The sequence below is a fragment of the Solanum tuberosum genome, unplaced genomic scaffold (assembly GCF_000226075.1).
Source record: "Solanum tuberosum cultivar DM 1-3 516 R44 unplaced genomic scaffold, SolTub_3.0 scf00021, whole genome shotgun sequence".
In the NCBI taxonomy this organism is placed as follows: Eukaryota; Viridiplantae; Streptophyta; class Magnoliopsida; order Solanales; family Solanaceae; genus Solanum; species Solanum tuberosum.
The window spans coordinates 2,461,746-2,478,730 of record NW_006238947.1 but is presented as its reverse complement, the minus strand read 5'-3'; the positions used below and the strand labels follow the sequence as shown (position 1 = coordinate 2,478,730).

General features: G+C 33.0%; 2 protein-coding genes across 3 annotated transcripts; one reads left to right on the top strand and one right to left on the bottom strand.

Annotated features, from left to right (window-relative positions):
• Positions 1-4,256: 4,256 nt before the first annotated feature.
• On the bottom strand, positions 4,257-10,680 carry LOC102588962 (protein ELC-like). Of its 2 annotated transcripts, none has more exons than XR_366827.2 (2): positions 9,226-10,680; positions 4,257-4,619 (listed from the first exon to the last, which is right to left on the bottom strand). XR_366827.2 is itself a non-coding variant. In XM_006341089.2 (2 exons), the coding sequence occupies exon 1, from the start codon at positions 10,507-10,509 to the stop codon at positions 9,289-9,291; it is 1,221 nt and encodes a 406-aa protein (XP_006341151.1). In that variant the 5' UTR covers positions 10,510-10,680; the 3' UTR covers positions 4,257-4,619; positions 9,244-9,288. The 2 variants fall into 2 exon arrangements, 1 of the variants encoding a protein (XP_006341151.1); XM_006341089.2 differs by having other exon boundaries at positions 9,244-10,680.
• A 4,606-nt stretch (positions 10,681-15,286) lies between these two features.
• On the top strand, positions 15,287-16,384 carry LOC107059492 (F-box protein At4g00893-like). The gene has a single exon (XM_015306052.1). It carries the CDS (start codon positions 15,287-15,289, stop codon positions 16,382-16,384), a length of 1,098 nt encoding a protein of 365 aa, XP_015161538.1.
• Positions 16,385-16,985: the final 601 nt, after the last annotated feature.

The window sequence follows — 16,985 nt, the reverse complement described above, 5'->3', positions numbered from 1 at the left end:
GAAATCAAAACAATGGGTAGGAGACAAATGGGTGGTATTTTTGAGTGAAAACAACAACTTAAAAGCCCACAAAAATCATGTGAGGAGAAGAGCAAATTTGCCATAAAATTAGTCTACTTTTTGAGTTTTGTAGTAAAACAAATGGTAAGTAGAAACCAAGTGCTTAGGTCCCTTGTTTTGTCTTAACTTTATGGTCTAGTGTCAAAATCTTCACTCATCTCATTAGGAAATAAATAAAAAGATTTTTTTTAAAAAACTTATTTTCTGATATTTGATAAATGATAAGTAATAAAAAATATTATTCTAAAAATAATTATGTCTATGTAATTTTAACAAAATACTATGAGATGAAATGGCATGGTGAGTAAAAGTTTGAGGGTGGAATGGTCAAGGAAAGGAAATTAAGTGCACGGAGGAGATACAATGAACTAGGAGTGTTATTAGTGGATTTGTTTTACTTCCTTTCTTATTTTAACAAACTTGTTTTCAGGAGAAAATGTTTTTCACAATATTTTGACCAACCAAAAATCAGAAAATTAAACACACCCTCCTTTCATGTGATTTTAGGTCTTTTAAGACAACTCCTTTCATGTGATTTTAGGTCAATTTTGTCCTCTTTTAACACATTCAACATAATTTTACATATACATATCAATAAATTTGTAGATCAACCCAAGATATGACTTGACCCATGGGTGGCCTCAAATATTTACCAAGAACAAATTATGTGTTATTTTTTTATTAAAAATAATAATTATTTATAATAAAAAGTATATATATATATATATTCTTCGCCAACACTGACATTATTTATCCTTGTCAACTTATTACTTATAGAATTGTATTAACAATTCATATAATGATTGCTTCATTAGAATAATATTTTTCAACGTTGAATTGATAAAATCTTACATAAAACTAATAATTTTAAATAAAAAGAAGTACTCGAAAAATTCATCTATAAAAAAAATTAAGTAATAATTTGCATCTAAATAGTTAGAAAAATAAATATGTATGAAATTTGTTAGGTCTCAATTGAAATTTCGTTTTAAGCCCCCAATTACGTTGAGCCACCCCTGACCTGACCATCACGATTGATCCTCACTCATTTCATTCATCCTCAATAGATATGGTACTTGAACCTTCTAGTGACTATGATCAGTTTCAATATTCTATATTATATGGCCATACATCCATTTTAATTCGAAATTTTGCAACACTCATCTTGTATATATATATAATAAGATTTTCGCATTCAAAATTCCTAAACATATAATATAGTTGATATTATAATTATTTTTTCGAACTTATCTTTCACTTTGACATGTATCATTATGTCATATAACACTCCATTAATATTTTTCCACTTCAACTAAATTAACCAACTAGTTAATAGTCATATATATTAATAACTCTATTTTGTATACTTTTTCATTAGCATCATTAATCATACAATCATGCTTAGCATTAAAAAAAGAAACTAAATTATCATTAGAAAAAAGAGAGGAAATGTATCTTATGTTTTAAATTTTTAATTACATAGCTCATCTTTGTGAATTAGGTATAAAGTTAACAAGTCTAAATCAAGATGATGATATGATGTGCACCAACAAGAATAAAGTGAAACAATAATACTAAACCTTTAATTTTCTTTATGCAATAACATATTCAATTAAGAAAAAAAAAAAATTTATTAATTAACAGACTTTAAAGGGCAAGAATAAAAGTCCTTCATGCCTTAGTTCTCACCAACCAAGACAAATATATGAATAAATAAATAAATTTTAAAACAAAACAAAAAGGAAAAGACCGTTAGAGGAGGGGACCAAAGTACAAAGAAAAAAGAAGAAGATTCCATTTCAAAATAGCATATTCCATGTAATTTCATAAATAGGATCCGAAGAGATTAAGATATACGCAAATCATACTCTTACTTTTGTGGCACTTGAGTATAGAGGGGTTATTTCCTATAAACCTTCGACTCGAAAGAGTTTGTAAAATGAAAATGAGTAGAAATATATGTATGATTGCTCATCTTCATAAGTTTAGCCTTTAAACGATATCCAATCATTTTGACTTCGATTAGTAATTCATTATACAAGATTATCTTTTTAATAAGCATTAATTATAATAAAATAAATTATACTATTCTTATAATATAAGGCCAAAGATTGACTCTTTTTCTTAAATTTATTTATAATGAAAGGGCAGAGAGCATGTTGGATCTTGAAACTTAATGCTTTGTCATTCTCCATGTTTCTACATATGGAGCTACTAATCACTTTAATTTCATTAGAAAAAATAATAATTGAAGTTAGTAACAAAGTCAGAAGATGCATCAAATAATAATAATAATAGTTTATGATAAGTTCAATTGACGATTGATAAGTGAGTTTTAATATTTTATTTTAAATGAACAAGCATGAATAGTGACAATACCTACACGTCTTCCTAATTAACATTTCATAAGTTTTAAGGGACAACATTCACTAATAGGATTAATAATATTTAATATAAAGTTTATAATTTTAATTATCTTGGATTCGTCTTCCATTGTTGAAAATATGGAATGGACCCCTTAGTTAGATGTCTTAGTTCAAGCATTTTCACCTTTAATAGGTTTGACAAGATGTGAATTCAAATTAATCGAAACCCCAAAACAAGTACACTGGTAGCAAACAAAGAAAAAAACTACAAAGACGGATTCACACATTTGACTATGGGTTAGACATTTAAACTTTTTAGTACTGAATTCATTAGACATTTAAATTTATGGATCCATATCTACTTCAGTATTTATTGTAAGTTTTAGCGAGTATTCACACATATATTATGCTACGCCACGAAAACATAGGTTTCAAATAAACCCACAACTACAACTTCAGGTCCTAAAACTTTGGTTTTGCCTCAATTAATCTTAGAGGTCTCGAGTTCAAGCAGTTGAAAATAAATCGTGCTTTTCTACTATATTGGAAGTGTCAGTAGTATCAACATGTCTGTTATTTGTCCATAGAATTAAAATTGAGGACAGTTTAGTCATTTCACGTATAAGCTAAGCTACGTGGCTTATATTCCAAGAGTCACCGCTTCACTCAAAAGAGGAGTTTCCTCTTCAGTGTCGTTGTTGTTCTCATGTTCCAATTCACAGGTTAGCTCCTTTTGCAATCTTTGGCCCAAAATGCTTCTATTTTTGCTTAGTATATGTGTGTGTGATGATCTTTCATCTAAAATTTAGAAGTTATTTTTTTAGTACATGTGCTTCCTTAACTCTCCCTATAACTATTTTCAGCAAATTGAGTACAACAACAACATACTTCTCACAAATAGAGCATCTTATCCATATCTTAAGTGGAAGAGAGGTTGTTTTCAATAGACCCTCGGCTCAAGAAAGAGCATATCAAAGCAGGAGGAGAACAGTATAATTTTCGCAGTATACATAAGACAAAGTAATAATTGATCCCGCTATCTGTGGGCTTGAGCTTGGTTGTGGAAGGAGTGAATGTTACTTGGATAAGAATATGTCATAAAGCATGTAAGTGGCATATCATATTGTTAATTGAGAGAGTTTGGAGGTATCCAACATGATGGATACTTAAGGTAAAGTGATGACTTTTTATTTACTTGAAGAGGCTTGAGAGAAATGAAATCTTTTTCCGCTCCATTTTTGTTTCAGAGGAAAACTCGAATAGTATAGTAGCAGGGCAATAACTATAGGATTGCAAATTTGATGAACTTAAACTATCACATATTCTTTAGTGATTGTATCTTAAAATTGGTTGTGTTGCATACCTCAGAGGATGTCAATACGATCCTCTATTACTTCTCAAAACTCTGCTTATTTGATGTCACACCTTATCTGGAATCAACTTGCCTCTTCTTAACCCAACCTTATCACTTGATGCACTCTACTTTATTTGGCCATCATGCTATAACACACGAGTGTTGGAGAGAACTTAACATCTTGTTTAGGTGTCCCAAACGTTGATCTCAACACGTGAAAGCATAGGTTTTGTTGATTAATCCTTCAAGTTGGCATTAATTTGTAATTGGGATGATATCTCCAAGGCAATATTCAAATTCTTATGAGTCAATGATTCACGTATCAAACATTAAACTCATAACAATCGATACTACTACTACACTTTGATCTTAACCAATACACCGAGAAAGGTATATTATCGGTTAAGAGTTCTCTTTCATCGCTTGTTGCAAGCAATCCTCTATCGACCTTTTTTCGTCTCCAGAAATGTTCTATATCAACTTCAAACATTAAATACTTTGTAATTTTCGACTCTTGATTGGAAATGTTTTCGAAACAAGTGAATCAAATAATTCAAAAGTTTTTGCTCAATTCAACTGAAAAGAGTTTTCTTAGGGAAAGTATGATCATTATCAAACGATAGCACCCAAACAGACTTTGCTCGAACCCTCCAAAAAAGTTGCCACCCATGGAGGATCCTCTAAATGATACATAGCTTCGATACACATCAGTTGGTATTTTTGAAGAGCCCGAGCATGATTCCAACTGTCCCACTCCACCTCACAGTCAGAAACTCACTGACATCAATTCCAAGACATGTCTCATTTGTGAATCTCCACAGTCAGGTATTCCTTTTTAACTGCAAGATTAATCAAATCCGAGTAAATTTTCTTTACTGAGACTGCAGGACATGTATCACAAGGTTTATTTCCGAAAACTATCTTATCTACAATTGAAAATTGGAAAGAAGGTGAAAGCAAATCAAAACAAAAAGGAGAACAAGTCACTCATCATATTTCAAATTTAATAAAGGTGAGACTGACAAGAATATACATTCAAGATGAATAGATGATGAGGTTTCTGGTATGGTTGAGACAGTAGAGAACATTTGGGGACAAAGACCCTATAAGTTTCTTCTTTACGAAAGAGTGACTTTGACCGGTACTCGAATTAAGTGGCTTAGGGTTGTGAAGATACGATGCTTGAGCCTAACTCAATTCCAAAAGCTAGCTTGAAAGAAGAGACTTTGCCCAAGTCTATATAAGGAAATCACAAATCATTACCCAACCAAAGTGGAACTCTACCACGCTCAAATACCCCCGCACGCCCAGACCGCCAACTAGAGCGTGGGAATATAACATCGATCCTCAAATAGGGACTATTATAGCCATGATAAAATCCTAGTGTCAACTCAACCCTAAAAACTAGCTCAAGGGGGGAGGATTGTCAAAATTCATATAAGGAGACTATAAGCTCATTTTCACACCAATGTGGGACTCTAATACCTCCGGCACGCCCAGACCGCCAACTGAAGCATGACAATATAAAAACAGGACGAACTAGGCTCCGATACACTCAACTCCAAAAGTTATCTTAAGAAAAGAAATTGCCCAAGTCCACGTTAGGAGACCACCAACCCAACCAATTCAGGACTAACCCACTCAGGGATATAGTTCTGACCTTGGCGCCAATTATCTGAGTTGGAACCTTGGGCTTTGGTTCGGAAACCCCCCGTCTGATCATTCACCAAATTCGCATCCTTCTCATAGTAGTACTCCTCAATTGGTGTCGGTGGAGATCTAGTCAGATAATTCACAACATTTACTTTTTCCGCATTAACACTCACTTGTTTTAGTACCAAACCCAACTTTGTCCTTATCTGAGCCATCTCTTACCGAATGTCATCATTAGATTGGTTGGGTGCAGTTTGGACAACGAATGTGCTCCTACCAGTATTTGCCTTTCTAGTGCTCTAGGCTTTGTTGTTTTGGGAAATCCTCTCAAGCTTTTCGATGAAAAGACCACTACCCATTCTCAAATCCAACTTAATTCAAATTTCCATCTAATTCTCTCTTTTTATATTTAGTTGTTTTGAACACTATGAAAGGAAGAAGAGACAATTTATATTTTGAAATGAGGGGAAACAACTTGCAGATGTTCACAAAACGCTTGGGATTTCTTTATTTATTTGTTTGGGTCTAGGGGGGATCAATGAAGTCTAAGGTACTAATCCCCAGCAAAGGCAAAAATACTAGGTGATTTCTTCCAATTTGTCCGAGCTTTGGACAAAGTTATCAGAATCTGTACTGTGAAAATAGTCGAGGTGCACGGAAAATGACCTAGACACCACAGTATCAAGAAAAACAACACTTGCAGATTTCTTTCTCTGGGTAGTGTTTTGACTTTTATATTTAGGAGCCTTTGTGTAAATAAAAAAATTTGAGGTCTTAAATGAGGTCAAACCTTATTAACCACTAATCCAACAATCCATTTTAATTGAAGGACCTGACAAGAGTGTTTGATGCTTTACCTTTTGTTAAGTATCAAAATCTCTGCAGGTTATCATATTCTTCCTTCCTCCTAATTTATATGACGTTCTTTTCATTTCAAGTCATCCCAATTATGCCTTGTTAAATAAGGTTCCAAAATATTCCGCACCATCCTACTAATAATATAATTGTATACAACTTTCAAGACTTCAAAATTACTTTATCAAAAAAGGTAACAAAAAGAAAGTTCAAGGTTTCAAATTCACATGAGTAGACAAATTCGAAACTCATTGCGATGGGCTTTTTCCTGCTAAACTAACTATTAGATATTACTACTTTCTTCATTTGCCATAGATGATATATATATATATATATATATTATAAACAACAAATATATTGAGCCTCATGCCAAATCAAACACTATCACCAAGGGAGAATCAGTCTTATCAAACTCGAAAAACGCAAAAAAATCTCTAAGGTCCACTATGGCTTTAAGCGCGAATAAAGTGTGGACTTTAATGAAGAAACGTGCAAATGAAGAACAAATACAAATATGTGTGGGTAGTCCAAGACAAATAATTATAAGCATGAATAACAAAACAAATATATGGACAAAGAGATTGGAATTTTTTTTTGTGATAAAGTGAAATATCAGTTTTTGACCTCGTTTGGACACTACCTTTGACTAGGGTAGGAGTTGAAAGCCCAAATTCTTGGAGAATAAGCAAAGTCATCAAGAACACCTGGAAAATGATCCCTAGCTGTATTTTTCGGTGTGTTTGGATAGAAAGGAATATAAGATGTTTTGATGGGATTTCAACAGAGTTTTGGTTCAACCACCACCCCGTAATAGATTCACATACTATGAAAACACCAAATAAATGTGACAATACACGTCACAAATAGACTCATAATATGAAAACAATCAATAAACATGACAATACTCGTGACAAATAGACTCATAACATGAAAGCATTAAATAAACGTAACAATTTAATTTTCATTTATCTTTAGATACAATCCAACATTATTACTTGGCAATTGTAGCGGAATAAAACAGAAGACAATTTTTGTTGGGATTCATGGTAATCACATCATAGATTCACATAATATTAGAACACTAAATAAACGTGACAATACACATGGCAAATAGACTCATAATGTGAAAACAACAAATAAACATGACAATATACGTGACAAATAGACTCATAATATGGAAACATAAAAAAACATGACAATACGTGTGACAAATAGACTGATGTAGGCAAATCAAATGTCTGAGAGGCACTCAGATATACTGTTAGTCAAACTTATGTTGGACCAGTTCATGGCAATCAAGTCGTGGTTGGACAACGTTAAAAAGGAAAAAAAGGGTAAATGTATACCTAAACCAGAAGAGGAGGAGAGTTCTTACCAATAATTATCATGGAGGTGGTATTTGGAGTTGTGTTTGGAGGAAACTTACCAGCTATCGAGTCTTTTAATATGGTCAAGTCTTGTATTTGTTAGTAAGTCAATTGTTGTTAGTTTTCAGTGTTTTTGATTAGCTCCCTATGCTTTAAGGTCTGTTGTTGTAAGAGCTAACTATCTTTTGTAACTATACAAAATCTATCTTCATAAAAAAATAAGATAAGGCTCATTGGCAAGGAAAGTTACGTCTTAGAGCCTTGATGACGACATTAAAGTGCACACTAAGCGAGGCGAAACACTCAACATGTTTTGCACCTCGATTTAGGGTTAAGCGCGCCTTTGAAAACACTAGGAGTAACCCACCGACCCCTCCCCTAAAATTGGATAATAAGTCAGAAGGTATAGTTTAGGTCAAGCAACAGTTTCGAGTATTTTCTTCAGATGAATGACTAGAAATAAACTACTTAACATACATTTTTGTCCCTTGATACTTAAACAAAGTCAAGGTGAATTTAATGATGTTCTCTTCACTCTCACTTTAAAATGTATATGTCTAGTTCATACTGTGGTATAAATACCACAAGAACACAATTCTATAAGGAGTTGCTTAGTATTTCCCCACTCTAGCTGAACTTTATGGCACAAATGTGTAGGAGATTCGGTAAAATTCCAAAAGACGTATATCTAATTCAACTAATAGAAATCATTCACATAAATGGCATCGTATGTGACTTCAAGCTCTAATACATTCAAAGAGTTGTAGTCCCAAATAGTTTTTGTCAATTCAGAGAGAACAAATGGGCTCACAGAACTCCTCAACTGAAATGCCTTTGAATCATAACTAGACAAACTAGTATGGGAAAATGCAAGTGAATTAGGAAAAGATTGGGTTCACAATAACTGTATCTTCCGAATGGACCAATTATAAAGTTATCCCCTCTATAAACCTTCAAGTTCACTTTGTGTTTATCAAATCAAGCAATTAATCTTCACTTACTGAAGTTTCATGCCAATGTGACAACGAATGAACATACCTCCAAACAGCTTTAGTAAGAAGGATGCGTTTTGGAGCTTTTTTTTACTTTTGGTAACCGAGAAATCCCCGAGAGCCAATTAGGGTGCGGTTCAAAACTCGGTCATGGATCAGTTTTGGAACTTCTGATGGTAAATTTATAAGTGGTGAGCAAATGAAGCATCGAAAGTACAATAAGTTATGTAGTATACAAAGATATGATAACTTACAAAAGGACTCATTGGTACAAATATCCATGGCAAAAACCATCTTAGACAGAAGTATAAATTTAGTACTTGTTACAATTCATTTCTTTGAATATAATGACATAAGCTAATCATTGGTCCCAATGCCAATTAGACTTGCAAAGACTCGAAAAGAAATTAAAAAATCGGGGATACCAATTATCAAGGAAAATCTCTTAAATCACACTATAGTTTTGCTATCTAACTGATACAATCACTGAAGAACATACAAAACTTATGCCAATATGTAGTGCCAACATTTCTCTGTGCAGAAATAAAGCATTGACATATTATTCACAAGTAACCTACCTCGGAAAAAAAACTAACCTCTTCTGTCCATAGTGCACATATAATCCAAGTAAAATTCAACATCTATGACAAAGCATATTGAGACAGCCTAGAAGCCATATGAGAAACTTGAGCCTGCATCTGAGCAGCCTTAACCTTTGAAGCCGTGGCACGATGAATGAATTGTTCACGCGACAACAACCTTACATTCCTCAAGTACTGATCAAAAGGAATTGCCCCATCCTGTATAGCTTTATCCAACGAATAAATCACATCCTCCATAGCCAAATCTGAGGCTGTACAATCCGACATCTGTTTCGAAAGTCTATCACAAAGCTCAAACGCCTCGTCCACATCCACATTCACTATTTTCTTCACTTTCGTTTCGTTATCTCTAACCCACCCTTCCAACACATCAGTATTCATCAAAACCATCTGTAATTGCTGCTCTAACCCCTCCTTTTCATCCAGCATTTCCTTGACCCCTTTCCTCAACTCCTCCTCTCGACGCCTCAACACTCCTTGTGCATTAAACAACCCTTCCATATCCGCCTCCCTCGCCTTCCCCAACCCTTCAATATCACTATGCAATTTCACCATAAGCTCATCTATTGCATTCTTCTTATCCACCTCCGACTGATCATCCATTTTCCTCCCCATTACCCCACCACTCCCACTCCCATAAGGTGATGGTGGATACACCCGAGGTGGTATCGCGGGTCGAGTCGACCCACTATTCGAAAAACTAGTACCCGGAGGAGGATGCGGATTCGGGTTCGGGTTCGGATTTGGGTTCCGTTTGGTGTACAAAGGGGGATCACGGCTAAAAAAATGACTCAAATTACGAGCTAATTCAACAAGATTCGAACTTGGGTATACCCAATTTGTCAAATAAGGGATTGAAACAATACCAGAAGAGTTCACAAATGGATGTGAGTCTTTGACGACCATATGACGCGTGGGGTTCACGAATACCAACGGTGATTGACGAGGGTAAGATTCCAGTAACCAAATAATGACCGGAATATTGTAGGTTGCATCTAGATAGACCATCGGAACGGTGCCGTTCGCCTGAAGGAGATTCACAGTCCTGCCGTCGTTGTAAGTGAAAGTAGCGGTTCTGGGTTGAAGAGAAGGACACATGTCAATTAACGAAACGAGGTGTTGACGGATTAGCCATTTGACGTCTTCGGAGTAAGGGAGAGAAGAAGGACCTCGTTGGGAGAGAACGTTGCTTAAGAATTGTTGAGTGTATTGGGGAGATGAAGGAGAGTGAATCGCCGCCTCCGGAGGTGGTGGTACCATTATGATCGGAGGAGAAAACGGCGTCGGATTTAGTAAACTCCGGCGATCGGAAAGTAAAAGGAGAACGACGGGGAATTTTTTTTAGCTCAGAGCTGACCTTTTTTGTAAGCTACCTTTGACTTTAAGTTATTGTTAGGTTTTATTTTATGTCTTAACAAAACCCTTGTATGTAATTGAGAGGAATAGTGAATCTCGAACTTGTCCATGCTCATTCAAATTGTCTCAAAAAGTATTCGAAAAACGAAGTCATTCTTTTCCAATCTTTTTTAGACTTACGAGATTAAAGTTGATTTTAGGAATTTAATATTTTAAATAAGGTCTAAAGTTATTTAGTTTAAAAGCTAACTCTATATCGTTATGTCTGAATTATAACAGACAGATTTAACTTCATATTTGAAAGTCTGAAGTAGGAGTAAATATTAAAACTTTGCATTATTAATCGCTTTATATGAACTTTGTACATAAAAGATTTAATAATTTCATATAAAACATTAGTAATAACATGTTTAAAAGTGTTTATAGTAGAGTTTTAATATCAAATTTTCCTATTTACCGTTCACCAAGAAGACATCATCTCAATTCGTTCGAATTGAATTACATCCATCATGTTTTGATAAAGAAGAAGCAGGTGAGGAGGTTTGAAGTTTTCCAACACTCATTAAACTTTAAATTTAGGGGTCCTTTAGTAGTTGTTTTGAAGATTAGTCATGCAGACATTAAATTCCATAGTTCTAAATATATGACTAAGTAATATCATGTTTGATAGTTAGTTATGGAAGTTAGTTTGTCTTGAATTTCGTCTTTTTTTAAAAAAAAAATCCTACATAATTAATATTACATGTATAAGGAAATCTATGTATCATTTATGCACAACTAATTCCTGCCATAAAATAATATATGAATTTCCTTATAGCTAATCCATATATTACTAATACTTGCATAATTCTAATCAACTATCAAACGACTCGTTAGTTTTTTAAACGGATAGCACTTAAATAGAGGTGCCCAAAGTGGCTATCCGGTATAATTCACACCTAGAAAATGCAACTCATATACTTGGGCTGTTAAGTTGAATTGTTAGCCCACGTAAAGCCCAATTATGATGACCCAATCAATCATACATGAGATTCACTTATTTTTGGGCTTTTTTTAACAAAATATTGTAATTAAAGGATGAAGTAGAATTTTGGAAAATGTTTTTCTTAATTTTTTTTATGAAAAGACATTTTATCCTTAAATTTGAGAAAAATAAGCTGATTTTCCAAAACATTTAAATCAATCAAATATGGAAAAATTGGAAAATATTTTCTTTCCTCGTGTTATTAACTTCTTACTTGTGAGTTGTGAAATGAAAGAAATATAAAAGTGAGATTACAAATAATTTATAATGAAAAATATCACATTAACGTCTATACACCTGCTTGATTTAACTTTAGAATTGAAAAAGAAAATATGACTCATGAGTAACTAATTAGCTTTTCCCCTTAATTTCAAACACAAGTTTGCCAATTACTTGCTAACTCCTTTTCTTTAACGTATTAATTTGAACTCAAAAGTAACAAGAAAAAATAAAAAAAAATATTTTTGGAACAGTGCTAAGTAAAAAAATATATTTTTAAAAAGAAGTATTATTGGCAATATTTTTAATTATGGAAATCCCAATTATATTTACTAAAGGAAAACAAATTTCCTTTTCCTGATAGTATTTGGACTCATTAGTCATTATTTAAAGTTGATTCTTTTAACCACACACCACACGTCATCAAAAGCTGCAAAACCAAACAGACCTTTTTTTGCCTTTTTTATCTCTGCAGATTCTGGTTTTTCAGCCGAAAGATGGAGTTGGAAGAAAACAAGAAGGAAAAGTATGGTCAACCTCCTTATTCTGCCCAACACCCTTGGCTTCTTATTTGTCATGGTGATGTTATGCACAAGCAAACTTTTTTCAGTGTATCAGAGAATCGATATTATATCAAAAGTATACCTGAACTTAAAGAAAAAACATTATCTGCTTATGCGGATGAGTGGCTTGTGTTACAAAGCATTAATTCTAATGATTGTTACCTTTGGAATCTTATTTCAAACGAAAAAATTCAGCTTCCGCCACTTCCTGCTAAGTGCGACATATTGAGCTGCCTCTTGTCTGCACCACCTCATGATTCCGAATGTCAAGTTATCTTCCAAATTAAAGAGACTGAGACTACTCTGGATGATGATGACACTAATGAGGATGAGCATGAGCATGAGAACTCTGATGAGCATGAGAATGACAACTCTGATGAGGATGGGGATGAGAACTCTGATGAGGATGGGGATGCAGACTCTATTAATGAGGATGAAAACGATGAGGATGAGGATGAGAATTTGCTTACTTTTTACTTCTGCAAACCAGGTTATAATGAAGAATTTCATAAACAAGATGTCCAATCAATTATCGGAGATTCACGTCTTGGGGTCTGGACAGTTCTCAAGAAAAAAATTTATATATTAATCGGGATGCAAGATATTCTAATTTGTTTGGATCTAGATAATGATTCAGGAAGAATAACAGCTACACCAATGGCTGACGGATCTCCAGATCTGTCGAAATCATATCATGCTTTTTATAAGGATTACCTCATTCAATCCTCTTTATCATGCTTTTTATAAGGATTACCTCATTCAGTCCTCTTCTAACAATATGTTGTTATATGTTCACTTGATTGGTAACGGAAGAGAGTTTGAAATGCCATACCATTTTCAAGTATTTCAATTTGATTTTATAAGAGGAAGATGGATAAAAGCGGAAAGCATTGGAGAAATAGCAATTTTTATAAGTTTCCCTCTGAAGACGGGCACAACTTGTTCGACAAAAGACACAAATCTTAACAAAGAGTGCATCTACTTCACCTACGGTCGTCATCTCTACATCTACAACTGGATAACACATAGCATATCATTATCCCTCCCTTGCCCACATGTTAGCAAGACAAAGGATCACCACATGCACTGGTTAACATTAAATTAGTAAATGTTTAATTAGCCTTTTGTTTGTATACAATAAATGTTTAGTGCTATTTGATATGGTTTTCGTTGATTTGCATCAGGTTAACTTTCTATGATTATTTTCTCTCTTCTTATTCATTATTTCTCGTTTTTGCCTTTGTAAATTATTTCTTAATTATTGAAAAATATGTCATTATTTCTTTCACAAACTAACTAATTAAACAACTTTTAACTTCATGATTAATTTGTATTCTGAAACCCTCTTTTAAACATACAATATATAAGAAAGTTAACACGTAACCTAACTCACTAAATTGTTATTTTCCTGTTTTAGGTTTGCATTCTTTCTTTTATTTTAGTGTTTTATTTTCATTGTACCAACATCTTGAGAAAATATTGGAAAACTTTCTTAAATGCATAGCAAACATAGCCTCATATGAAAAAAAGTTAACTTTTAACCTAACTCAATTTCAAAAGATAGCTCACGTGTAGTTTTTGAAGCTCACGATATGGGCAATCACGTGTAGTTTTTGAAGCTCATAAGTGGGTAGCGCTAGCTTTTACAAATGACAAGGAAAATAAAGTATTCAACAGTAATAAGACATTATGAATGATTAAGACATAATGTTCGTGAGTAATAACTAATTCCAATACTAACTAGTGAAGGGTAAAATTAGAAGAACATCCTAAGAGTAGTCTTGAAGATTGAACAATTAAGTTAATTTGAAAAATAAAAAATGTCTCAAACAATTTAATTAATTTGAAATGAAGAGAGTACTGGGTTCAGACCTCTATATTTAAATATTTTTTTTAAAAAAATATAACACTACTATATATAATCTAAAGAGGGGAGCATGTGTTCACGTGAACCTAAGCCAACTAGCCTCACCATCATGGTGGACCTTTTGATTTATATAAATATAAAAAAGAAATGGTATATTATTTGACAGAGAAGTATTTCTTTTTTATATTTATACAGTGGATATAATGAAAATTGCCGCAGCAATTCGAAATTATATAAGTATTAAGTACTAACGTACAAGTAGTTTATGTTAGTTTTAATTGTATCAATTTATCAAACTAGAAATTAATTTTATTGTAACAGTGTATAGTGACAAATTAAAATATTATCTGGATCCAAACACATTAGAATACATATATGCATGTTTACCTTGTTAATACATAAAATTTTCTCTTCAAAACACATCCTCATCGTTTGTTTCATCATCAGGAATAATCTTAGTCTCTTTAATTAGAAAGAATGTGACACGTGCAATTGTTAACTTAAGGTAACAATAACACGTATTATTTTATTTTTAAGTTTAGATATATATCTCATATAATATTAATTATAAGGATGGTGTTATGCAGAAAAAGAATGTCAGGGAATTTTTGCTTTTTCGATAATGAAAACTATAATGTAACGTGGGGTTAAATTAAAAGAATCAAACTTTAAATTAAATATTATTATAATAATATGATTAAATGAGTTCAAATACTACAAGGAAAAGGGGTTAGAATAGGTGTAGGACAAGAAAATTGTTTCCTTACTTCCTAGAAAATATAATTAGGATTTCCATAACCAAAAATATTGTCAATTATAGTTGTATTTAATTTACTCTTTCCGTTGACTTTTCCAAAAGTAAATTCACTTCTGAGATATAAAAAAAGAATAATAATTAGTTCAAATACGTTAAGGAAAAGTAGTTGGCAAGTCTTATTCTAGTTTATAAATAGGGTAGATCTCATAACACGTAGTGTTCATAATTTTTCTAAACGACAATTTTTTATAATGGAGGATGCATTGTGGTCGGATTGTATACCTTCAGACATACTCGGATTAATATCATCACGTCTTGTTGCCGCAGAATATTTTGTTTTCCGTGCCGTTTGTAAAAAATGGCGTTACACACCTGTGATCCCTCCACATTGTCCTGCTCAACCAGAAAAATCGCCTTGTTTGATCACATTGCGTGGAGATACTGGAATTCTTGATTTCTTTCATCCCGTGTACAATGTTATGACGACTACGTCTATCCCAATTCCAAAATTAATGGATTCCCGAATTCGAAGTTCAAAAGCTAATTGGTTACTCGTAAGTCATGGCAACCGCAACATGTTTTTTTTCAATCCTATTAGCAATGACATAATTGAACTTCCTGATCTACAAGAGGAGTATGAAAATATTTGCGTTTGGACATTTTCATGTCCTCCAGACTCATCGTCATCTGCTTGCTTTGTTGTTGGTTTTGATTACCTTGGTAATCCCCCAGACGTATGCATCATCAAAGTTGGAGAGACTAATTGGAAGTTTCATAACTTAAACAATCCAGCAGATAGATATAAATGTTTTTTTTTAACGGGATGCAATAGTCCAATATTTTTCAAAAATAATATTGTTTATGTACTGGGAGATAAAGGAAATTTGGGAATACTGACCATCAATGAAAACTCAATTCCTAGTTGGAAATTTTATGGGAAATCCTTTCTACGTAGAAGACTAAATTCAATCCAATATGTTTACACGGCAGAAGATGTCGACAACGAAGGAATGTTAGCTGTATTTCTATCTCACCACGAAGGGAAAGTAGAGGTTTGGAGGTACAAAATGAATGGAGAAGTGTTGGAGAGGGAAAAAATAACAAGTTTAGACAATAAAACAATGTTTGTGAGCTCGGTAGGATCGTGCTTGAAAACATGTATTGCACCGGGATTAGAAAACAAGATATATTTTTCAATGTTTCATAACAACAAGGGTGTTTTCTATTGTTTGGTCAATCGCAAATATTACTCTTTTGATTATTTGCGCATCAAAGCTTATTCAAGTCCAAATATTTTCAACTTGGTTCGACCAACATCATGTATTTGGATCGAATCAGAGAATGATTAATTGTATTGTTCCTTTTTGTTGGTGTTTATTTTTTCCATTAGTTAGCATTTAGCAATTTTGTCTCAATAAAAGAGGAATTGTTTTGCAATTTTATGTTTTATTTTTATCTTGTGCAGTTTTTTATGAGCATACTTTTTGAATTTGCTAACTTAAATCTACTTCGAACTAAAATTTAGTCAGTTGAAATTGTTTAATTTTGGCATAACAAGAGGGGGGAGTTCAAGAAAGCTTTAAACTTTATAATTATCATATGCTCACATGCATATATGTATATGTTAAATTGAAACAAGGAGATAACAAAATAGCGATAAAACTTAAGGAGACAACAAAATAGCGAGAAAAAGTATACATTAAAGGGAGAAAACTATAAGATATTCGATGATAAGAAGTAAGAACAAATCATTGTAACCTAAAAAAAAAGAACCTATATTTTGAAATAATATACCTCAAAAGATTGACCAACACTTGAACCAACTTTCAATCTTTAAAATTCTCAGGAAAAAAAAATCTCGTCCATGTATGCAAAGCAATAATGTTGTCCATGAAGAAAAGAGAGATCCCACGATTGTTTTAATTTGAACTCCTTATAAGGCTTGGACAA